General features: G+C 33.9%; 1 protein-coding gene across 2 annotated transcripts in view; it reads left to right on the forward strand.

The window, feature by feature from the left end:
• UBE2K (ubiquitin conjugating enzyme E2 K) overlaps nucleotides 1-23,212 on the forward strand; it is an 83,758-nt gene that overhangs the window by 54,215 nt on the left and 6,331 nt on the right. For both annotated transcript variants that reach the window (XM_037829623.1, XM_037829624.1), the window contains 3 exons: nucleotides 4,269-4,327; nucleotides 13,525-13,607; nucleotides 20,474-20,573. In XM_037829623.1, coding sequence (XP_037685551.1) covers nucleotides 4,269-4,327; nucleotides 13,525-13,607; nucleotides 20,474-20,573 — 242 coding nt within the window. The remainder of the gene's footprint in view (nucleotides 1-4,268; nucleotides 4,328-13,524; nucleotides 13,608-20,473; nucleotides 20,574-23,212) is intronic.

The following is a 23,212-nucleotide window of genomic DNA, read 5'->3' on the forward strand; positions in this document are numbered from 1 at the left end:
TATAAAACACGTAGCAAGTTAAGCTACTGTAGACTGTCAGTTGCCCTCCATAAGGTATCTATAACAAACCTGGCCTTAAATTCTGATTAATAAAGTGTTTATTTTTCTTTTAAAAGCCCCTTTCTCCTGTTTGTTATTTAGCATTTAATTCACTCATTTATCTTCATATAAGCTGTAGTCCAAATATTTGATTTTCTTTATTCAGGAACATATAGAAAAGACATATGGAAAAAAAGGCAGCTTTACTGAACTTTGTGTTAGCAGCCTAAGTCTGTAGCTACTTAGAGCATGAAATTGGGTGGTGCTATATAGAAAGAAGCTTTATAGCTTCTTAATTCCTCGATTATCATACCTTCAGTAATGAATGTTACAAATTTGGGTTATGTAGCATTACCAGGTTCTTCATGTAACAGGCATTCAGGTATTTGTTTAATGGAAATTATATGACAGAATTTGTAGCAATAGCATTTATATTGACCTCTTACTTATAAGAACTCTACATGTATTTTCTCGTTTGATCCTTACAACAAGGTAAGTACAGCTATCACTGTTTGACAGATGAAAAAACTTAAGCTCAGAAAAGTTAAGTAACTTGTATCTAAATGGCAGTGCTGGGATTTGAGTCCTAATTGCCTTTTACTTCAAAACCTACACTTTTAATCGCTCTCTGCTTTTGCATAAATCGGAATTATCTGAATATTGGAAGCAGTGGTTATGTCTCCTTTGGACATAGTGATTCTCTAATTCCAAAACGAACAGTTGCAAAACATTTTTCAGAAAAAGCTAATATTCTAGAATATTTTTCCATTTTTGTTCAAACTTTTAAAGCCCTCAGGATGTCTTTACCATGTCCTATTAATTCTTAAATAATAAAAATAGCATTTTCTATTTTATGGTGGATATGAGCCTTTGCTAGTCATCACCATTTAATTGTTCATATTGTTTATTGAGTGCTTACTGTATGCCAGACCTGGTCTGGATGCTTTCAAGGATGCTGTTTCATTTAGTCCTTTTTGACAATCATTAGATGGAGAGGAAACATTCAGTTATCTTATAAAAAATCAAGTGATTGTCTTAATAGCTGACATTCTATGTAGAGGTAATGATACAGTAACTTCTTGAAGGCAGGCATAATGAATATTTTTAAATTACTTTCCTAGGTTGTTTAGATATATTGCTAAATGACACTGTAGGGTAGAGCATTATCATTCTAGTGCTCTTCCATCAAATTGATTTTATAAACAAGGTACATCCTGAGGTAAATGAAACAGGTAGAAAGTTCATTACCTTCTTAGCAACCCTTAATAAGTAGATGATATTTAAAAAATATGGATAATGCACATCTATTTGTAGAATAGTCAGATATACCATGTTTTTTATTTTATAAGTGTTTATTTCTATTTTTGCTAAAATGAGACATTAATATTTTGATAAACTTTGTATTAATATGCCTTTTGTTTCTGTATTTGAGATACAGTAACTTAAATTCTATTTTTTTATCATAAAACTATCAAAGAGAACTTTAGGAAAACCATCATTCAAAGGCATAACGTTTAGATGCTTTTGCTGTGATATTTGAACATGGGTAAATATTTTGATAATATTTATTGGGATTTTGCTATTTTTTGAGGGTTTTTTTAATCCAAACTTAAAAGCTAAGGCAAAGGTTTACATGCCGGATGTTTATATCATTAAGTAAAGAGGCAGCTATTTCATATAATTTTTAAAGTCAACAGAGTAAGACATAAAATACCTACGGAAAGGGTGTCATATTGCATGTGTTGTTTAGCACAATTTTCTTAACTTCTTTTGCATGGAGGTATTAACTCCATGGCAAAGGAACAATTTTTCTAAGAGTTTTACCTTTAGTTCTTGAGACTTTCTTAAGAGTTATTTTTTAAGAGTTCTTTTAAATTTGTGGAATTTTTGTCGACATTTTTTAAAAATCTCACCTCTTTCCCATTTGCCTTTGGATTAAGTTAAACTTAAAAATTTGTGATTTTTAATGTAAATGCTATTCTTCAGAAAGTATTTTAGTGTGAAATGTTATAATATGAATAATGTATTATCATAAGACTTACTTAGTTGTCCTGTATTTAGTAATGAAACACTACAGTTAATGCTACAGTGGTATACACTAAAAGTAGTCAAATAATAATGCAAGACAGCATATTAATAGCAGGTGGCGTAGAAATAGTCATGGGACTCTAGAATCCAGCATTGTTTATATAATTCCTCTGTGGCTCTCCCACTGTTTCTAAAAGTGGTTGTTCTTAGATATTTAAGAATGAGGAACTGTTTTGAAAGATTAAAGAGAAGGAAATTTGGGATTTGATCAGAAAAAATGAGATTCTTAGGAAGGAAAAAGAAGAGCCTAAATATTACTCAGGTAAAATTTATCACACCTATGTTTGAGACTAGCAGTTTTAACTCTGAATATAAACTGTTATCTCTAGTCACAACATTTCCTCAGGTTCCCTTTTCTTACCTGTCTTTTATGTTTTGATTACTTTTGTTTAAGTTTCAATGCTACCATATGCTCTGTGATTCAGGCATATCCAGTTGAACTCATGCATTAGATACTATGGGACTTCGTTTAAAAAATCAGCAGGAAGAGAACAGAAAGGGGCTTAAAGAAAGTGGTACCAAGGGAACTGGTATTTCATTAGTCTTCCAGATCCACACTCATCCAATAACAGTGGAGAAGTATTTGAGAGAATCCAGGATATACTTAGGGAAGTCCCCTGCTTTTAACTTTTTAAGAACTGAGTATATGGAATTTTGAAGTTAATAATCCCTTAGTACACAGTTTTTTTTTTATTTTTTATTGTGGAAAAGTTTCACAGATACACAAAAACTAGTATAATAAACCTCATGTACTCATCACCCTCATTGCCAGTGTTTATCTCATCTATCCCTTGGTTATTTTGGAGCAAATCTTGAACATAGTTGCATCTCTAAAAACTTCAATAGCACAGTTTTATTTGCCATATTTTGCGGTAGTATTCTATAATAATGGGTCATAAAATCTTAGAATTGGAGGTTCATTAGGGTTAGGATTAGCCTCTCATCTAATGCACTTTTTTAGACCTATTTAGCTGCTTTTTGTTCAAGATAACTTCAAACCAATAAGTTGCCTTCCATGTATAGATTATTAGTTAAAACTGTTTCTTTGTAAAGCTTTGCATTTTATATAGCCATTTAAAGAAATAGAGAACAGTTTACTGTCTTTATGGTGACCTCTTGTCTTATGTCTTAGTGTTGAATTTTTTTTTCAACTCTTTATTTTGAAATACTTTTGAACTTACAGGACAGTTACAAAAAAAAAAAAAAAAACCCATACAGAGACTCCACCATACCCTCCACCTGCCAGATACCCAGATCCATGCAATTTTAACTCTTTGCCACATTTGCCAAATCATTCTAGCTATCTATCCATCCGTCAGTCCATCTGTCTCCCATTAGCCTATCTGTCTGTATTCAGTCTGTTTTCTGAGCAATTGAATGTAGGTTATATGCATCTGCTTCTGAACTCTTAATACTGCCATGGACATTTCCTAAGAACAAAGATACTCACTTATATACTAACCTGAAGTATAGTTATCATGTTCTGGAAATCTTACATTAATGTAAAGCATATAGTCTATATTCCAATTTTTTTCATATGTCCCAGTGATGTCGTTACTGTTGGATTTTATTTTCAAAATTTTAACAAGAAGTGTCAGCTTTTCTGTGTGTATACATGTTAAAAGTTTGGGACATTTTTTGTGTTTGAGAATACAAGTTAAAGTAGATTTTTTTGTTCAGGGAAAACCTATGTCCTTTGCCTTTCTACCTCTTTGCCTTTTTTGTTTTTTTCTTTATTTTTTTCTTCCTTCCCATTTTCCCTGTTATTTAGCTACTCCTAACATTAGAGGAAACTAGGCTACAAGAAGTAAAAAGAGATGGTACCTATTCTAGTTAATTTTCCTAATGAAATCTTTGGGGATTAGATTATCTATGGATTTGATGTATTCATCTATCTCTAGCTTAATTTTTACTGAATAATTAATAGTTGTAAGAAATGAGTTTTCTGTATACTTTAAGTAACTTTTAAATTAAAAACTAGTGTTTTCATTATTTTCTTTTTGGATTTCAACTTTTAAGACAATGAATTTGTTGTGATTGGATATTAAAAAGTAAATGTTTTCGAAAGTTCTATCAGTATTTTTGACTTCAAATATTGAGATGAGTCTCATTCTTAACTTTCTGTTTTCCCCATTTTTTAGGAGGAAGATACCAGCTAGAGATAAAAATACCAGAAACCTATCCATTTAATCCCCCTAAGGTATTGTAAATCTATTTTTTGTGTATGAAAATTTAAAATATGTTTCCTGGCCCATTTAGTTAATATATACTTTAGTGCTTATTAAATTACAGTTTTGTGAGTTGTTTACATATGTAAGTTTATTGTGGACAAGATTTAAGTATTGGCAGGAGCTTTGCTTCTGGATTTAGAATGAAAAACATGCTTACTCAAAGGCAGGCAGTAATAACTCTGGACAGGAATAGGATGTGTATCTTACAGTGGCTTAAATTCTGGGTCTGGAGAAACTTGTAGTGCTCCCAAACTTAGAGAACTGTTATACAAGTAGAGAGAGTTTCTTACCTGGCCTCAAATAAGTATGCTTTTTAGGTGAGAGTATTGTGCGTTCTTTCAACAATTATTTGAGTACTCTGCCAGAGAATGTAGTAGTAAATAAAACTGATACTGTCCCTGCTTTCATGGAGCTCACATTCTAGCAGGGAAAAAAAAGTTGAACAAATAATTACAACTGTGATGAATTTTAAACGAAGGAATGGGATACTCTAGGGTCATGTATAAGGGAACCTATCCTAACCATTTTTTGGCTGAATAGCTTCATTTCTATCTCTACTTCTACTACTATCACCACTTTAGTTCAGGCATTTATCTTTAGTACTTCCCTATATTGCCTGTTAGTCTCCCTTCTATCTTTGCCACTCCTATTCATTCTTTACACTGCTGTTACATAAATGTGCCTCAAGTGCAGTTTTGATCATGCTTCTCTTTCCCTGTTAATAAAGTCTGAACTTCTCAGCTTGGCATTTAAAACCTATCACCACCTGACTCTGGACTTTTTTCCACTTTAATATTCTATCCTCTTACCCTGCAACATAGGTCCTGTTTTCCAGCCTAGATTATTTGCTATTGGTAGATGATGCTTATTCTTCCACACTTTTGTCATTTTCACTTGAGTCCGTCTCCCATCCCTTTCATTTAAAATTCTAGTTTTCTTTTGAAATCTAGGTACAAATAACCACTTTTTCATTAAACTGTGCCCATCAGATTATTTCTCCCTTTACTCTCTCAATTGCAACCCCCCCCCCTTTATTAGCGAAATTGTGGGTTTACAGAAAAATCATGCATAAAATACAGGATTCCTATATACCACCCCACCACCAACACTTTGCATTCTTGTGGGACATTTGTTAAATTAATGATAGCACATTTTTTTGGTTTTTCTATTGATTAAAGGCCGTGGTTTAACTTAGGGCTCACTTCTTGTGTAGTGTAGTTCCACGGATTTTTTTTTTTTTTTTTAATTTTTGTTACCATACATACAATCTAACATTTCTTCTCTCAATCGTATTCAGATATATATATATTTATCAGTGCTGTTAATTGCATTCACAATTTGTGCTGCCATCACTACCATTCATTACCAAAACATTTCCATCATTCCAAATAGGTCCCCTGTAACTTTTAAGCCTTAGCTCTTCCCGCCTCTGGTAATCTGTATTCTAGATTCTGACTCTGAATTTGCTTATTTTTATTGTTTCACATCAGCGAGATCACACAGTATTTGTCCTTTTGTGTCTGGCTCATTTCACTTAACATGATGTCTTCAGGATTCACCCATGTTGTCACATGTATCAGGACTTCATTCCTTTTTACAACTGAATAATATTCCATTGTATTTATATATGACATTTTATTTATCCATTCATCAGTTGATGGACACTTGGGTTGCTTCCAGTTTTTGGTAATTGTGAATAATGCTGCTATGAACATCAGAGTGCAAATGTCTGTTTGTCTCTGCTTTCAATTATTTTGGGCATATTTAACTAGTGGGATTGCCAGGTCATATGGTCGTTCTGTACTTCGCTTTCTGAGGAACCACCAAACTGTCTTCCATAGTGGCTGCACCATTTTACATTGCCACCAGCAATGAATGAGTGTTCCTATTTTCCTTCTTCCTCTCCCAAGACTTGTTATTTCTGTTATTTAAAATAGCAGCCATTGTAATGAGTGTGAAATGCTATCTAATTGTAGTTTTGATTCGGATTTCTCTGGTGGCTAATGATGTTGAGCATCTTTTCATGTGCTTTCTGGCTATTTGTTCAATAGTGTTTTATACAATTTATATACTGTCAATCTAAATACAGTACTAATACATGTATTACTTTGGCTTTGTATCTTTTATTAGCTTTTGTTCCCTGGAGGTCAGTCTTATACACCTTTGTTTTTTCTACAGCTCCTGATAATACCTTTTGAGCATATGATAGCAGTCACTGAGGGAGTCTTCCAGAAAGCATTCATTCAAACTAATTGTTGTTCCCATATAAGAATAGGCATGATAATGGAAGTTCCAGGATGAATTTGGAGCCCTTACCAGTTTGGGTTACCTATTACTCTGTTGTGTATATACATCTATTTCCTGATAAGCCCGTTTTTTTTGTTTTGTTTATTAAATTCTAAAAGTAGTTTGTGCTTTTTGTAAAATTTGAGGAAAATATAGGGTGAAGTATAAAGGTGAAAAGGTTTTTTCAGTTACTACCACCTAGAGATGACCTCCTGTCTTTTAATCTATGACTTGATTTTCTAGACCATCCTCATCCTGGTCACCCTCCTGGATTTGATATATTTAGGTTATCATTGTGTTATTAGAATGAGTAGGTGTCCTTAAAGTACTTGAATTGTAAGAGTGCCATGAATTTCAGAAAAGAAGATTTAAAATGTTTAGAAGATAAGGATGTCTTTGTAGCCTAAAGTGCTTTTGACAATATGGAAATGAGAGAGGAAAAAAGAAAAAAAAGTGCAAGAGGTAGTGCTCTTAACCACAAATTTTTACTATTAAAATAATGATAGCACCTAACTTGTTTTTTACCAAGAATTTTATGTGCCTTTCCTGAAACAGTCTTTAGAACAGCCCTAATAAATGAGGGAACTGAGGCTTAGATGTTAAATGGAACCCAGATTGCATAAGGCTCTCATAGCCTGTGTGCTAGACAACTGTCCTCTACTTCCTTGATCATGATAAGAAGCAAGATGCACAAACTCTCTGAAACAGGAACTTTACCAAGAGCAATCAACCGCAGTTCAAATCTTTTGCCATTTAACTAGCTTTGTGATCTTAGGCAAGTTATCCAACCTTTGTGTGTTTCCATTTCCTCATATAAAATCCTTTCAGGATTGTGAAGGTAAAGAATTTAATCCATGTAAAGTACCAAATAGTTCAGTAATTCTTTGAAACAACTTGTCATGTTTTTAACATTCTGAAATCAAGATGCATCTACAGTAGGTGGCATATCATAATTTAATTGGTAGACATTTTATTCTTTCTCAAGGGTGCATAAAATAATGGTGTCTGGAACAGCTGATGTTTCCTGGTATTCAGTGAAATATAATACTTAGAACAGAGGCTGGCACAGAGTAAGCTCTTGGTATATGTCAGCTAGTATTAACCAATTGCTAACACCCTAAGAAGCCCTTCCTGAAGTAGTCTGTTAACTTCCCTCTATAAAATCATTTTAAAATAAAATAGCATTGACACTTAAATATTGCTTTATAAATTGGAAGTCTTATACATTGCTGGTTGAATGTAAAATGATGCAGCTGGTTTGAAAACATTTTGCTCAAAATGGTAAACATAGAGTCACCTTATGACCCAGCAATTCTACTTCTAGGTATCTACCCAAGAGAAATAAGAACATACATTCACTCAAAAACTGTACACAAATGTTCATACCAGCTACCAGCACTATTCATAATAGCACAAAAGTGGAAAAAACAAAAATGTTCATCAACTTATGAATGGGTAAATACGATATGGTATATCTATACAATGCAATTTTATTCAGTTATAAGAAGGAATGAAGGTAACTATTAGGTGCTACAACTTGGATGAACCTTGAAAGCAGCATCATGCTAAATGAAAGAAACCAGACCCAAAAGGCCACATATTGCATGATTCTGTTTATACGAAACATTAGGAGAGGCAAATCCAAAGAGAGTAGATGGGAGGTTGCCTAGAGCTGAGAGGTTGGTGGGGAGGATTGGGGAATAACAGCTAATGGTTACGGGATTTCTTTCTGAGGTAATGAAAATGGTCTAAAATTAGATTGTGGTGATGGTAGCAGAACTCTGGGAATATTTTAAATACCAAGGTGAATTATGTCTCACTAAAGCTTTGATTTTTTTTTTTTTTTTTTTTTCTTTTTAGTATGTAATAGCTCCACAGTGATCACATAGTCCACACTTGGTTTTAGATACTTTAACATATTATTTAATTTAATTCCTGAAATAACTTATTAAACCGCCTTTTTTTTTTCAATAAAATTAGGAAAATGGACTCTAAACATAAGAGCTGAAAAGTCAGACTTTGAACTGAGTCTTTCTAATTTCAAACCTATGTTTTTGCTGCTACCTAATGTTGCCCTTCAGGCCACTACTTCCTAATTCCAGCTGTTCCATCTTGAGGTAGCTTCGGGATTTATAAAGGTCTTCCATAAGTCAACTGAAATTTGTCTCCCTCTGGCTTCACCCGGTTAGTCATAATTAGACTGTAGTAGTCTTTTAAATATAGTATATATCCCACTTATGGCATTAAACTTTTGCAGTAAATGTTAAGAACTTGTAGTAAATATATTCCATTTGTATACTATATTGATCTGAATTTTTACGGTTTGGTAAATATAAAAAGGAAAAAATGGAGAGTGTTTATATTTTCTTGCTGTATCATGTGTTCACGTATGTTTACTATACAAGACTCAGGTTTAATTTTAAGCTTTATTAGGTAAAAGTATCAAAATAAGCTGGTTATAGTTTCTGCAGTTAAAATTCAAGAAGAGATTGAAAACTTATATTCATTTATCTTAACATGGACACACAATATTTTTGTTATTGTTCATTATTCTCAAATAAGTTATTGACCAGAAGGGCAGATGTTTACTTCTAGACAGAAACTATGTCTTTGAATCAGCTGCATGTAGTGTAGAAGGAATTTGAGCCATTATATACAATCAATATTATTTCTAGAGTAAATGAATATGTTTTCCATTAGTGGGGAAAAAATATTCAATTAGTAAAACTCTAACTCAGTTATTTGTCCAGTTGTATATTAGAGATTAGGTTGTGAATTTTTCTTTTTCCTTGGTATTGTAAACATAACCTTAAATGTGAAATTGAGCATAAATACCAGTATTAGTAACTTTTTATGAATCTACCCCTCTGTACTTGAATGTTTAAAATAAAATAGCATTTTCTTCTGTACAGTAAGTGAGTTAAAGCTGGTTTAATATAATAATAGCCTTGAGTTCAAGCTTGAAACTGGAAGTTCTCTATGGAAATAAGAACTCACACTATCTATCATGAAGTAGGAGGTGAAATGTTTGTTGAAGTAGAGAAAGAGTGAAATGTAGGATGCATCCTTCAGGAGGAGGTAAGGATACTGATGATGGTGTTCTAATATAGGTAATCAGAATAGTCTTCATTTTTGTCAGGTAACAGTTTCTACTTTGTGCATAGTGTTAAGATTTTTGTTTATTCCTTGAGTGCTCCTCAAAGCTAGCAAATGTTCTAAAGTTACCCAAATAGTGCTAGTATCAGTTTTATATGATAAGACTTGAATTGTTATTGATAAATGTTTTAGTACTACAAACCACCTCAGTATATTTTGTAATCAGTCAAATATAGCTCAAGTAAAGTAGGTCGTAATAAATGCCTTTTTTTTTTTTTTTACTCTTAATAATTATCCCTTCCAAAATCTTTTGATTCTGCATTTTTGTTGATAAAGAACAGGGATAGTAGGACCATGGGAGAAAATGGCAGAATACAATGGCCGTGAGTTGAATATAGAATAATAGGACAAAATAGTGGGTACTAATTGGTGACATTAAGGCTTGAGAAAGACAAGGAAAGAAGTGAAAGGAGGGTAGTTGATGATGAAGAACACCAAAAAAGAGAGAAGTAGGAGATAAAGAGGAGTAGATCTCACAGAAAACTTCTTATAAGCAGTTATTTTATCTGTACCAATGGATAATGGAGTGTCCCATTGAAAATTAATTTCTTTACTGGGCCATCTGGAAATTCAGAGTTGTTTGTTTCTAACTGTAGAGTGTAGCACAAAGTAAGACTTGGTTGAATAATTTCTTTGGTCCTTCATATCTATATTTATTTTCATGTTTCATCTACAGAGAATCCTATATTGAAGACCCTTCTTTTAAAAGTGAAATATGGTTATGCATCCTCAGATCACTTGCTTAACGCATACATCTTCTGAAATCTTTGATGATAATTTGAAAGTCTGTTTTCTAATATTGCTGAAAATATTGACTCAGCTTTTGTTTTAAAGTCACAACATGCTATGGACAGAGACGTGATTGTTGTGCATAAACCCTGTTTACATGTTTTAATTTGACCCATACTGCATTTGGGAGGGATCCTGTATTTAACCCTGTAATAACAGATTTATCATAGTGTTGATTGCATATTCACTCAATGTGAGGCACCTTTAGATACTGAGGATGTTGTGGTAAGCAGGATAGATAAAGTCCCTCCCAGGGAAGACCAGTCAGATAAGGAATTAATTATAGAATTGTGATCAGTACTGTGACATAGGTAAGTACTGGGTGCTATGGGAAGAGGTCAGGAAGAAGGGGCGTGAAAGCTGTAACTTGAAGGAAGGGTGAGTAGGAGCTAGCCAAGGGGAGGACATGGAGGTATGTTACTAAGAGAACAAATATGTATGAAGGCCCAGAAGCAAAAATAATTTTGAATATGACTCGCTGAACAGGATTGCAGGATATGGGATGAAGGTAGGGAGTGAGGTTTGAGAGGTAGGCTGAAGGCCAGGTTAAAAATATGGACTTTATGTAAAGGGAATAAAAAGTCATTAAAGGTCCTTAAGCTTTCTTTGATTTAGTGTAGAAAATAGATTGGAAGAAGCAATTGAGACAGTAAAGTCAGGATACTGCAGTAACCCAGGTGAAGGATGGTAGTCACCTCTAGTGGGGTGGTAGCTGTGTGGATGGAGAGAAGTAGAAATCATTGAAAGTAATGATAAGATTATTTAAATAAGAAGGGGGGAAAAGTGTCAAATACAGCCAAGAATGAAGGAGTAGAGGAGCCACGGAATGGGAGAAATATTTGCAAAATACCTATCAGATAAAGGACTTGTAAAAGTCAACAGTAATGCAGCACACAACCCAGTTACAAAATGGACAAAAGATCTGAGCATACACTTCACCAGAGAAGATACACACATGGTAAATGGGCATATAAAAAGATGCTCAATATGTATGCCATTAGGCAATTGGAAAAAAAAAATGAGATACCACTACACAGTCATTAATATGATTAAAATCCAAAATACTGACAACAGCAAATGCTGGCAAGAATGTGGAACAACAGGTACTCATTCATTGTTGGTGGGAATGCAAAATGGTACGGCCACTTTAGAAGACACATTGGCAGTTTCTTACAAGGCTTACCATACAATCCAGCAATCATGATCCTAGGTCTTTAGACCAAAATGAGTTGAAAATTTATGTCGACATAAAAACCTGCACACAAATGTTTTTAGCAGATGTATTCATAATTGCCAAAAATAGGAAGCAACGCAGATGTCCTTCAGTAGGTGAATGGATAAACAACAACTGTAGTACAGCCATACAATGGAGTATTATTCAGTGATACAAAGAAATGAGCTATCGAGCCATGAAAAGACATGGAGAAAACGTAAATGCGTATTGCTAATTGAAAGAAGCCAGTGTGAAAAAGCTACATACTGTATAATTCCAACTAGATGACATTCTGGAAAAGGCAAAACTATAGAGACAATAAAAAGATCATTAGTTGCCAGGGGTTCAGGCAAGAGGGGAGGGATGAATAGAGTTCAGGGTATTGAGAATTATTCTGTATGGTACTGTAATGGTGGACACATGACAATTATGCATTTGTCAAAACCCATGGAACTGAAGAATACAAAGAGTGAACCCAAATGTGAACTATGGACTTCAGTTAATAATGTATCCCTATTGGTTCATCATTTGTAACAAATGTACCACAATAATGTAAGATGTTAATAACAGAAGAAAGTAATTCTATTAAAATAATAAAATAAAATCCAGACTCCTTGCAGAAAACAAAAATAGAGTGAAAAAATGATATGTATCCAGTAGTTTTAGGTATTTTGAAATCATTGCTGATTTGAAGTGCTTTTGCAGATTGCATGAGTTAAAGAGTGTGTAGCCACTGAGGAAATAGGTAATATAGACAGATCAAGAAGTCACAAGCAGGGAAGTGGAAGCTATCTGTTTATCTTCTTTCCATAAGCAGTTTATGGTTGGAGCACATATGATGAGGTAATTTTTGTAATGTACTTGGTACATAGTAATTCATTGTAAAATTAAAGAATTAGGATTCAGGTTGTCATGACTATCAGCTGTATACGATAGGATTTTTTTTTTTTTGCAAAAATGTACTCCAAAAGCACATTAGTAAGAGCTGATGAATTGGATTTCATTTCATAGTGATCTGAAAGAGTTATTTCTACTTTATATTTCTTATTCTTCAATGCTAAAATAAAGTGATTGAAGACTCAGAATCTGGAATCAGATTGTGTGGGTTTGCCTTTTGTTCTTTTGTCTTTAATTTTGGGTAAATTTCTTCAGCACTAAGCCACAGTGTCTGACACATAATAATAGACATTCAAATTTTTGTCAAATTAAAAGAATTAGAGAAAAATTTTTTGCAGGAAATTAGGAGCAATCTGACATCCATGTACTACTCATGCTTCCATGCATTTATTTTATTACTTTTTCCTTCATACCTGTTCTACATCCTACCTCACTTTAAGAAGGGTGTCACTTAATACTCTCTTCTTTAATTTTCTGTATTATTTTATCTACCTGGAAGATGGATTTTATTCTCTTTTCTATTTCTCATAGCATTTAAAATTACACTACATTAATTGTAGACATCTAGTAATTGCTGGATTTGTTTAAAGGGGGAGCATTTATTAAAAGGTTTAAAAAGAATGTGTCAGTGATGGCATTCAGCTTATTGAATGCTTTGTCTTCTACACCTGTCCCTGCCTTCACCTAGGCAAAATGATGTAATATATTACAAGTATGCATATATGTTTCTTAATCTCTGAATTTCATTTTCTTGTAGTTAATTCTACTTAAGCTATGTATGTTTTATTTTTGTTGTTTAAAAACTCAAGTGTATTTATATTCTAGGTCCGGTTTATCACTAAAATATGGCATCCTAATATTAGTTCCGTCACAGGAGCTATTTGTTTGGATATCCTGAAAGATCAATGGTAAGAGATTTTGAATTCACGTTCTCTCCTCTCTCACAAGAATATACAAGAATATACTTAAAGAGTATTAAATATGGAATTGCCTCAAAACATAAGCATTTATTATACTTTCTCTTGGCAATAATTTTTATACTTTTTGAAGTCTTTTAAGTATGTAATTGGAAGTGTGTAATTGGGATCATAATCTGCTTTTAAATAGCGGCATGTTAACTAATGTCAGAAATGCTAGCTTTACATTTTGCAAAGTCTTGGATTTCATTTGTTATTCCAGTAAATTTGATTCTTTGCAGTCTAAGAAAGATATTGTGAAAGACTAAAAATGTAAGTATTGAGGTAATGAATTCAGCTTTGACTTAAATGAAATGTAGATAACAAAAATATTAGATGTTATGTTAATTGAGCATAAAGTTCTCAGATAACAAGGAGTTTCGCTCTATGAGAATGTTCATTTGCGTAACACTTTGTGTGCTTTCGTGTGATTTTCCTGATTTGATTTTAACATAGCATTTTAAGAGGTCTTACTCTGGAGTTAAATGCACTACATTCAAGTCCTGACTTGACCATATTAAGTTGGGTGGGCTTGAGTGAGTTACCTAAAGTCTATGTGCCTTGGTTTCCTCATTTGTAAAATGGGAATAACAATAATAATAATACATACCTTGTAGGGCTGTTGAGGGGATTATTTTGTGTAATTCTCTTAGAACAGAGCCTAGCATATTCAAATAATGATGAAGAAGATGGTGGTATAGGCAAAAGATAGGTATTATTTATTTAACACATGATTCTATAGGTGGAAAAACTAAGGAACAAGGCATTGAATAAAAAGGCATTTGAATTGAAGGAAAAAATAAATAAAATTAGAAAAGATTGTGTGAATATAAATTGGGACCTGTTTTCCTCTGATTTTACTCTTTTCCAAGAGAAGGAAATAGGAAAGAAAATAGAGAAACTGGTGGCAATTCATGGAGCCAGGACCATGATACTTAATCTTGAAATTATATTTAATTCAATAAGAAAAGAGTAGAACCAGAATAAGGTAAAACAGTAATGACAACATTTAATGTATGGGGGATTTGGTTATTCGGTAACTGGATAAACAGACTAGAGTTTCTGGTTTTGTTTTATTTTGCTTTTCCATACTAATTCCACATGTGAGTAAATCACCCACATGTGATCATCTTTTGGAATCTAATTTCTTGATTTATATTCCATACTGTTATACGTTGAGCAGTATAGAATAGACTTAACTATCTTCTCTGACTGCCACTCTTTTGCTTTGTAACTTTGGGCAATTTATTGAACTTCTGTGCCTTGGTGTTCTTATTTATAAAATTATTTCCAAGGCCCCTTTTAGTTCTGTCATTCAGTGATACTAATGAATTTTTGCATTATTAGAGACATCATACTTTTTCACGTGGCTTACAGAATATCAGACTTCTGTACATCTCCCCTTCCTGTTTCTAATTCCCATCATCCTTAACTCGTTCCTCTTCATTTCCTGGAGCTTTGCACATCAGAATGCCTCAGAGCTAAGCTGTGGATCTCGTCTCGTTTCTATCTGTACTCACTTCTTTGGTGAACTCATTTTCTTACCATTTATCTACTGTCAACTAACAAATTTATCTTTCCTAAACTCCAGACACACATATCCTACTGCCTGCTTAACATTTCTGCTTGAGTATTTAATGGGCATCTCAAACTTAAACATGTCAAAAACTGAACCAAAATTCCCCAACCCCAAATCTGCTTTTCCTTTAGAGTAACTTCCCCATCTGAGTTACTATCAACTATAGCCTTGCAGTTGCTCAGACCAAAGCCTTGTCGTGATCCTTGATTCTTCTTTCTCTGGTGCCCTACAGCCTGTCTGCAAATCTTTTTGGTAAAGTCTCCAAAATCTTACTAACAGCTCCACTACCACCACCCTACTTTGGTCCAAGCTACATTACTTCTTGCCAGGATGATTGCAGCAGCAATCTTTTCTTCTTCTAACTTCACCCAACTCCCCTTTTCTTCTTCTAACTTCACCCAACTCCCCTTTTCCTCCCTTTAAAAATCAAATAAACAGAACTCCAGTGACTTCTCTGCAAACAGTATTGCCACTTATTATTTCCCTACAGCTGGTTGAAAGAGTATGGTGTATATGTAGGAAGATAATTGAATGTTTTGTAGAAAAACATTTTTATCAACTATTTTTCATGAGGCGAGTGAAATCACTGAATATAGTGTGGTTTATTGCTTAATATAATGTGGTTTCCACAACTTACCATTTGTGCAAACTGTTTTCTGATAATGTTTTCCCTTTGGCAACTGTTATGACTAAGGTTGTCCATTTACCTGGGGCAAAAATGGCAACATAAATATTGCACTCAATAATGTTGACCTTCCAAAAGCATGATTAGGCACTTTGCTAAAGAGAAAGTCTAGATGCTCAGTCTTCTGTGTGCAGCATCATTAGTTAATCAGAAAAGTGCAAATTAGAGTCACATTTAGGTACCACTACACACTTGCAAATGGCTCTCATGCATTGCTGTTGGGAATGTGGTTCAGCCACTTAAAATGTGCTATATCAATTAAAAATAAGGATATGCCTTCCATATGGTCCAGCACTTCTACTCCTAGGTATATGCCTAAGAGAAATGAGTGCATATGTCCACCAAAAGACCTGTACAAGAATATTCATAGCAGTTTTCTTCATAATAGCCCAAACTGGTTATAACCCAAATGTCTATCAACAAGAGAATGGATATATTATGGTATAAGACACAGTGGAACACTACATAGCAGTAAAAAAGAACATACTGTTGACACACACAAACAACATTGATGATTCTCACAGACATGCTCAATGACAAAAGTGAGACACAAAAGAATATATATTGTATGATTCCCTTTTTATGAAATTCAAGACCAGCCAAAACAATATATGGTAATAGATATTAGGATAATGGTGGGGCTAGGAGAAAGTTGTAAATGGGAAGGGCAAGAGTGATATTTTATCCTGTGTCTTGATGTATATGGTAGTTACATGAGTGTATTATACATATATAAAATTTCATCTAGCTATACAGCATTTTACTCTAATTACATCTCAGTTAAAAATATATTGTGAAAAAGTTGCCAGTCTCTTTGAGAAACATTCAGTGTTTTGAATAGAAACATAGATTATTCATTGATGGTCTTCCAGAGATCTTTAACAGAAAAGTTAGTTTATAATATAAACAATATACATGATTATTGTACGTATTAAAGGCCTTACTGCGTTCTTGTGAATGAATATTTAATTAGCCACAATAACTATGCTTATTGATTTGAGAATCGAGCCAAGTTAGTTCAGTAAAGATAGATTTCTTAGGTATTCACATCATCCACTGATTAATAAAAATTTGCTAACACGTTTTGAAATTTCGTACTCCTGTTTGCCTGCTAGGATTTGCTTTTTAGTAGACTTAAGCTAATTTTACACGCTGAATCCTAAAAATCTCAGTGCAATATGCATTTAATCAGTACTTTAAAAGGAAGAATAAATGAAATAGAAGTGGAGATTGTGTGTTCAATTGTACGCTTTTTCACATTACAAAACTTAGATTTTAAAATTAATGTCAAGTTTTCAAAAAATATACACTTTTTAAAAATAAAAGATGGTGTAGTTTTTCAGTCTTTTATTTAGGGTCCGAAGAGTACGTATGTATTGCTTTGACATGATCTTTCTTATCAACTAATTGTTAATATGTCATTGTTTTACCATTGATTTCTGTTTTCGGCTTCTTAAAAACTTTGCATTTAAATTTCTTTTCAGACAACTGATGTTTAATGGTATATAATCCCCCTAAAACATTTTATTGTGAACATTTTCAAGTGTAAAATCTTTGCTCTTTGAGATTGTTATGAACTGAATTTATATTTTTTCTTCAGTTTTGAAGGTGAAACTTTTTAATGTGTTCAACTTTAAGTTCTTAGTTTCTGGTTGTTAAAGTGAGAACTCCAGAAAGTCGGTAATAGTTTGTGAGTGACTTCCCCATAGGAAAACACTGCAAATAGAGGAGGTGGAAACTATTCATGCAAACTATTTATGGAGTCTCTAAGGGGAAGAGCTTATAGCTTTTTAAAGAAAAGTTTTATTGCCTCATTGAGATATATGATGTTATTAAGGTCTTTCTAAGAGCTTTATAAGATTTAGATACTTTTATTTTGTGTAGTTTGTTTTCATTGCATATTAAAATTATTTTGAGTTTAATGTTTGTTTATATTTGACAGTTCTAAGAAATAGCTTATTTTTATGCTTAAGCATAAAATACTTTCTTTAGGTGAAGATACTTCTTCAACATTCAGATACATTTCATAATTGGTGTATTAATTTAAAATTATGTTATTTAAGATTTTGTTTAAAGTAATATGGATTTTGAAACTAGTATGTTTAGACAATTCCATTGTGGTATTAGGTTGTATTTTCTACCTTTGTGATATCTTGTGCTTTTGTTTTGTCGGTTTTTTTTGTTTTTTTTTTTTTGTTTGTTTGTTTTTTTGTTTTTAATTTTTTGGTGGTCATTTGTCAGTTTCATGCTGATGTATCTAGCCAGCTTTTGAAACACATGTGCCTTTAAATGTTCTCTTTGAAATTACCCAAACCATAAAATCAAATTAGAGTACTTTTCTCCAAATAAAGCAAGCATTTCCCCCCATGACAGTGATAATGTTAGGACAAGAGTAAACATTTAAGGACTAAATTTGACCTTTTATGTTTTGACTCCTAAAACAAGATTATCTATACCAAAGATGTTAGGACTGTTGGTTGAAAATAACTTAGGTAAGCTCTTAGGGAAATGTAGGACCTTGGTCTAGAGAAACATTTTCTCCTTTCCCTGCCCTATTTCAGAATTAGAAGTTTCCATTACATAAAACTATATAGCAGTTTGAAATGCTTTTTAAAACCCTATTCTCTTTTAAATGCTAGTTTAGCATTCAGCTTAAACTGTAAACTGGGATGCTCAAAAAGCTTCTATCCAATTTCCTATTCCTTTAGCTTCTCTAAAAGGATAAACAGATGAATAAAATTTTTGTTCTAATAGCATTTTAGATAAAAAGCCATTTACAGTATAATTTTTTATATGTAAAATACAGACTTACTGATGTAGTACTGATTTTAATTCATTGGTTTAGAAAAGTCTTTCTCAGTTGGCTTACGCTGTAACAACCTAAGGCAGTATTTCTCAGAGAACAGTGTGTGTTACAATTATTGGAAGCCTCTGTTAAAACTCCAGCAGAGTTTCTGATATAGTCGATCTGTTGTGGGGCTTGATAATTTACATTTCTTACAAGTTCAGCTTTTCTCACAAGATTCTAGGATATTATCAACTTTAGGAAAATTGTGAAAATTGTCACTCAGTTATTTTCTATATTCTATAGTTCAGACAAGAAACCCAGTTGAAAAAAAGATTTAGAATGAACGATAATTTCTATGGTAAAAATAAACATATGGTTTATTTTTTAATTTAATTTTATTGAAATATATTCACATACCGTATAGTCATCCAATGTGTACAACAAGCATGTGGTTTAATATTCTTAAACATTTAAAATATTTCACTGTGATGTTTATTATATTTATAAATATTTCAGTATTAAATGTTGAATAACTTTTAGCAAAAATGGCAGGAATCTTTGCTGGATAGGTAGCTGTCCAAGTTTTAGATCAGTGTTTGCCTCTGAAATAATATTTAGAAAGACAAAGTAAGTAATATGTACTAATCAGAAAACCTGTTTGTTACAGTTTACTAATGCTGCTGTTATGCAAAATACCAGAAATGGATTGGCTTTCATAAAGGGGGTTTATTTGGTTACAAATTTAGTCTGAAGGCAATGAGAATTTCCAAATTAAGGCATCAACACAAGTATACCTTCAGCAAAGGAGGGCCAATTGTGTCTGGAAAACCTCTGTTAGCTGGGAAGCACGTGGCTGGTGTCTACTGATCTGGGTTGTGTTCCAGGTCCTCTCTCAGCTCCTGTGCATTCTTCCAAATGTTGCCCTTGGGGAGTTTTGTCCTCTCTTAGCTTCTCCGGAGCAAACTCTGGGCTAGCATTTCCAAAGCATTAGCAAAAGTCTGCTTTTAACAGCCATCTTCAGAATGTCTCTCTAAGCTGCAGCAGCCCCTGAACTCCGTCTGTCTGAGCTTTTATAGGGCTCCAATAAACTAATCAAGACCCATGCTGAATGGGTGGGGCCACACCTCCAAGGGAAAAATCTAATCAAAGATATTACCCACAGTTGGGTGGCTCACATCTCTATGGAACCAGCCTAATCCAAAGATTCTAACCTAATCAACACTAATACGTTGGCCCCCACAAGATTGCATTAAAGAACATGTCATTTTGGGGACATAATACATCCAAACTGGCACAGTCTTTTTAAAAATGTTGTTGAATGATATCAGGCTTTCTTGAAAGTAAATGATATTTGCTTTATAGTATCTTATTTACTTTTGGAGTGCCATTGAAAGTAAGTTCCATAGGCTGTTGTTACTAATAGTTTATCACTTTTCTTTAAATTTATTCCTACAGCTATGGGTAGAAGGTAAGTCAGTCAATAAAGGTGACAAACAGAATATTCACAACAGTAAGAAAAAAAACAAAGCTCGTTGAGGATGCCCCAAAGTGTCTTGAGAAATAAAAAGGCTTCATTGTAAAGAAGAAAAAGATACAATAGGCAGTTATACAATTATAAATGTCCATAACTTTACTATTAAAGTAAAATCTAGATTACTTCTTGCTCCAGTAGTTTTTTTATGTTTTTACTATTCATAAAACAAATACTTTGCTTTGCCACGCAGAGTCCTCTTAATGCAGGGGTTATTTTCCTTTTTGAATTTTAGGGCAGCAGCAATGACTCTGCGCACGGTATTGTTGTCATTGCAAGCACTATTGGCAGCTGCAGAACCAGATGATCCACAAGATGCAGTAGTAGCAAATCAGGTAGGGTGGCTGTGCACCTTCTGTACACTTAGATATGAGCCTTTACTTTAGTAAAAACTTTAGTGGTTTGCAGCGTTAACACATGTGCGTACTCTGTTGAAATTAAATTTACACATGGTTTCCCTTTCTTGTAGTAAGACTATTATGTCAGAAATAATAGTGAAAACTTTCTTACTAATTTTTTGAATACATTTTAGTAATTCTTAACATCTCACTAGTAACTGCTGTGTAGCCCTCAGATTGTTTTTATAAGTCTTTGCAGTATCAATGTCTTTTTCTCTCTGCTATTCTTAATCTTAGCTAAGAGGCTGATAAGCAATGTGTCTTTGTCTGAACCAAAGGGAGGCATTCTTAAATCATTCACAGTCCATCCATCAATTGGTTCCCAACCTGGGGAACCACAAAACAAAGCTGCTGTGCCTCTCTTCTGCCTAGACTAGACTGGAGGGAATGAGGTATAGGGGGTTCAAGGGAGACTGGACACAACAGCCTGTTCTTGACCACAGCAGGAAGGTTAGCTACAAAAAGAGTCTCCACAGAAACACCATTTCAGTTCTGTTATTACATTTTAGGGAACAATTAAGTTATATATACTTCCAATTAAGTTCTGATCTTTAAATGGTAGCTTTCCCCATTAATACTGCACGGTATGGTCCCCAGACTTCTCAGATATAAATAAAGCCTTTTCATCCATCTTCCTAGATATGTGGAGGTACCTTTTCCAGGTGTCACCTAGTTCCTGAAAAAAAAAAAAAAAAAAAAAAAAACCCAGAAAATAACTAAATTACTGAAGTTCTCCAACTGTTACATGGTAACTAAAAAGATTAACTCTCTTTGTCTCTGATGGGTTTAGCCAATTAAAGAATCACTTTGGGGAGATTACCCCAAACCACCCAGATACAGATAAGCCTTTGTTGCATGTTAATTAAATGATTATCTCTCTTTGTCACTGAACCTGCATAAAAACCAATTGAAGAAACATTTGAGAGACACAGATTTGGGAAACCTGCCCCTGTCTCCCACCTGCATAAATAAACCATCATTTCCTCTTCAGCCTGGTTCAGTGTGACTTCAGTTGGCCGCGCCGAGTGACAAACCCAGATTTGGGAAGTGCCCCTTCTACAATTTATCCATCTCTCCATTCAATGAGCCCTACATGGTAATAGTTTTAATTAGCTCCTGCCATGGCATTGAAGTGGCATAGTAAAGGCTACCAGTAACCTTTTAATTTCCAAATTGATAAAATATTTTTCAATTCTGATCTTATTTGTTCTAAGATAGGAGGAGTTTGCAAACTACCACCATGCCACTTGTTTTTGTAAATACTATTGTATTGAAATACAGCCATGCCCATTTGTTTACTCTCCTTTCTTGCTATAGTGGCAGCCTTGAGTAGTTGTAACAGAGACCCAAAAGCCTAAAATATTTATTCTCTGGCTCTTTAAGAGTTTGTCACCTCCTGTTCTCTAAAGCATTTGGATTTGCTGAGCATTCTTTATTTCCCCCTATATTTTTTCCTCCCTTGACTTCTGAGACCCTCTTCTCTTTGTCTTCACAGCTGTTCCTTCAGTTATTTCTCTTCTTCCCACTCCCCTTTAAGTGTAGTTCTTCAGTTCTGACATTATTCCCTTTACTTTCCACTATATACTTTCACTTGGATGACGATATCCACATTGATGTTACCACCTATACAGTGATAAAATTTTCAGGCTTGACTCCTGAGCAAGCACCTGTTTGCAGCTAGATAGTTCTGTTTGTTCCATACATACCTCAGCACAACATTGCCAGAACAGAATGGAGACTCTTAAATCCTGTGAACCTGTCCATTTTTCTGTGGTACCATTATCAGCTTAGTTAAATATCCTCGCCACAGACCATTGCTTAAGAATACGATTTAAAGGTTCATCCTTCTTAATTTCCTTACATTTCTCACTCATGTTATTACTCAAATTCCTTTCAGTGCTTAAGAATGCAATTTAAAGATTTATCCTTAGATTTCTTTACCTATGTTTCCCATTTTTTAAAAAAAAATACTTTTTTAAATAACTTGACAAAACACAGAACAAAACTTAACCAAACCACAAACAAAAATAAGATCAAGAATTAAAGCCAAATCCTAGGCAACCAAGTCTCAGTGGCTATTCCTCTATGCCTGGGGCTGCACTGTCCAAAGAACAGCTTTGGCATAAATGTATCTGCCATCAAGTGCCCAAACAACAAAAACCTAGGCACCCAAAATCAGTGACCTCCCTTAATGCCAGGGTCTGCTCCCTTCCAAACCAAGTCTCAATGGCTATTCCTCTATGCCTGCAGCTGCACCCTCTAGAAACAGCTTTGGCATAAATTTATCTGCCACTGAGCACCAAAACCAAGTGTGGTCTCCCACTTAGAGCTTCGGCAGGACTTTATGTGTCACTGAAAAAGAAACCAAATGAGACCCATACTCAAAAAAAATACAGGAGACCAAGAAAATAAAGCCAAGTCCTAGGCGACCAAGTCCCAATGGCTTTTCTTATATGCCTGGGGCTACACCCTCCAAAAACAGCTTTGGCACAAATTTATGTGCCACTGAGCACTCAAATAAACCTACGCACCAAATTCAGTGACCTCCCTTAATGCCAGCAGCTGCCCCCTTCCAA

Source organism: Choloepus didactylus, chromosome 3 (genome assembly GCF_015220235.1).
Source record: "Choloepus didactylus isolate mChoDid1 chromosome 3, mChoDid1.pri, whole genome shotgun sequence".
Taxonomy (NCBI): Eukaryota; Metazoa; Chordata; class Mammalia; order Pilosa; family Megalonychidae; genus Choloepus; species Choloepus didactylus.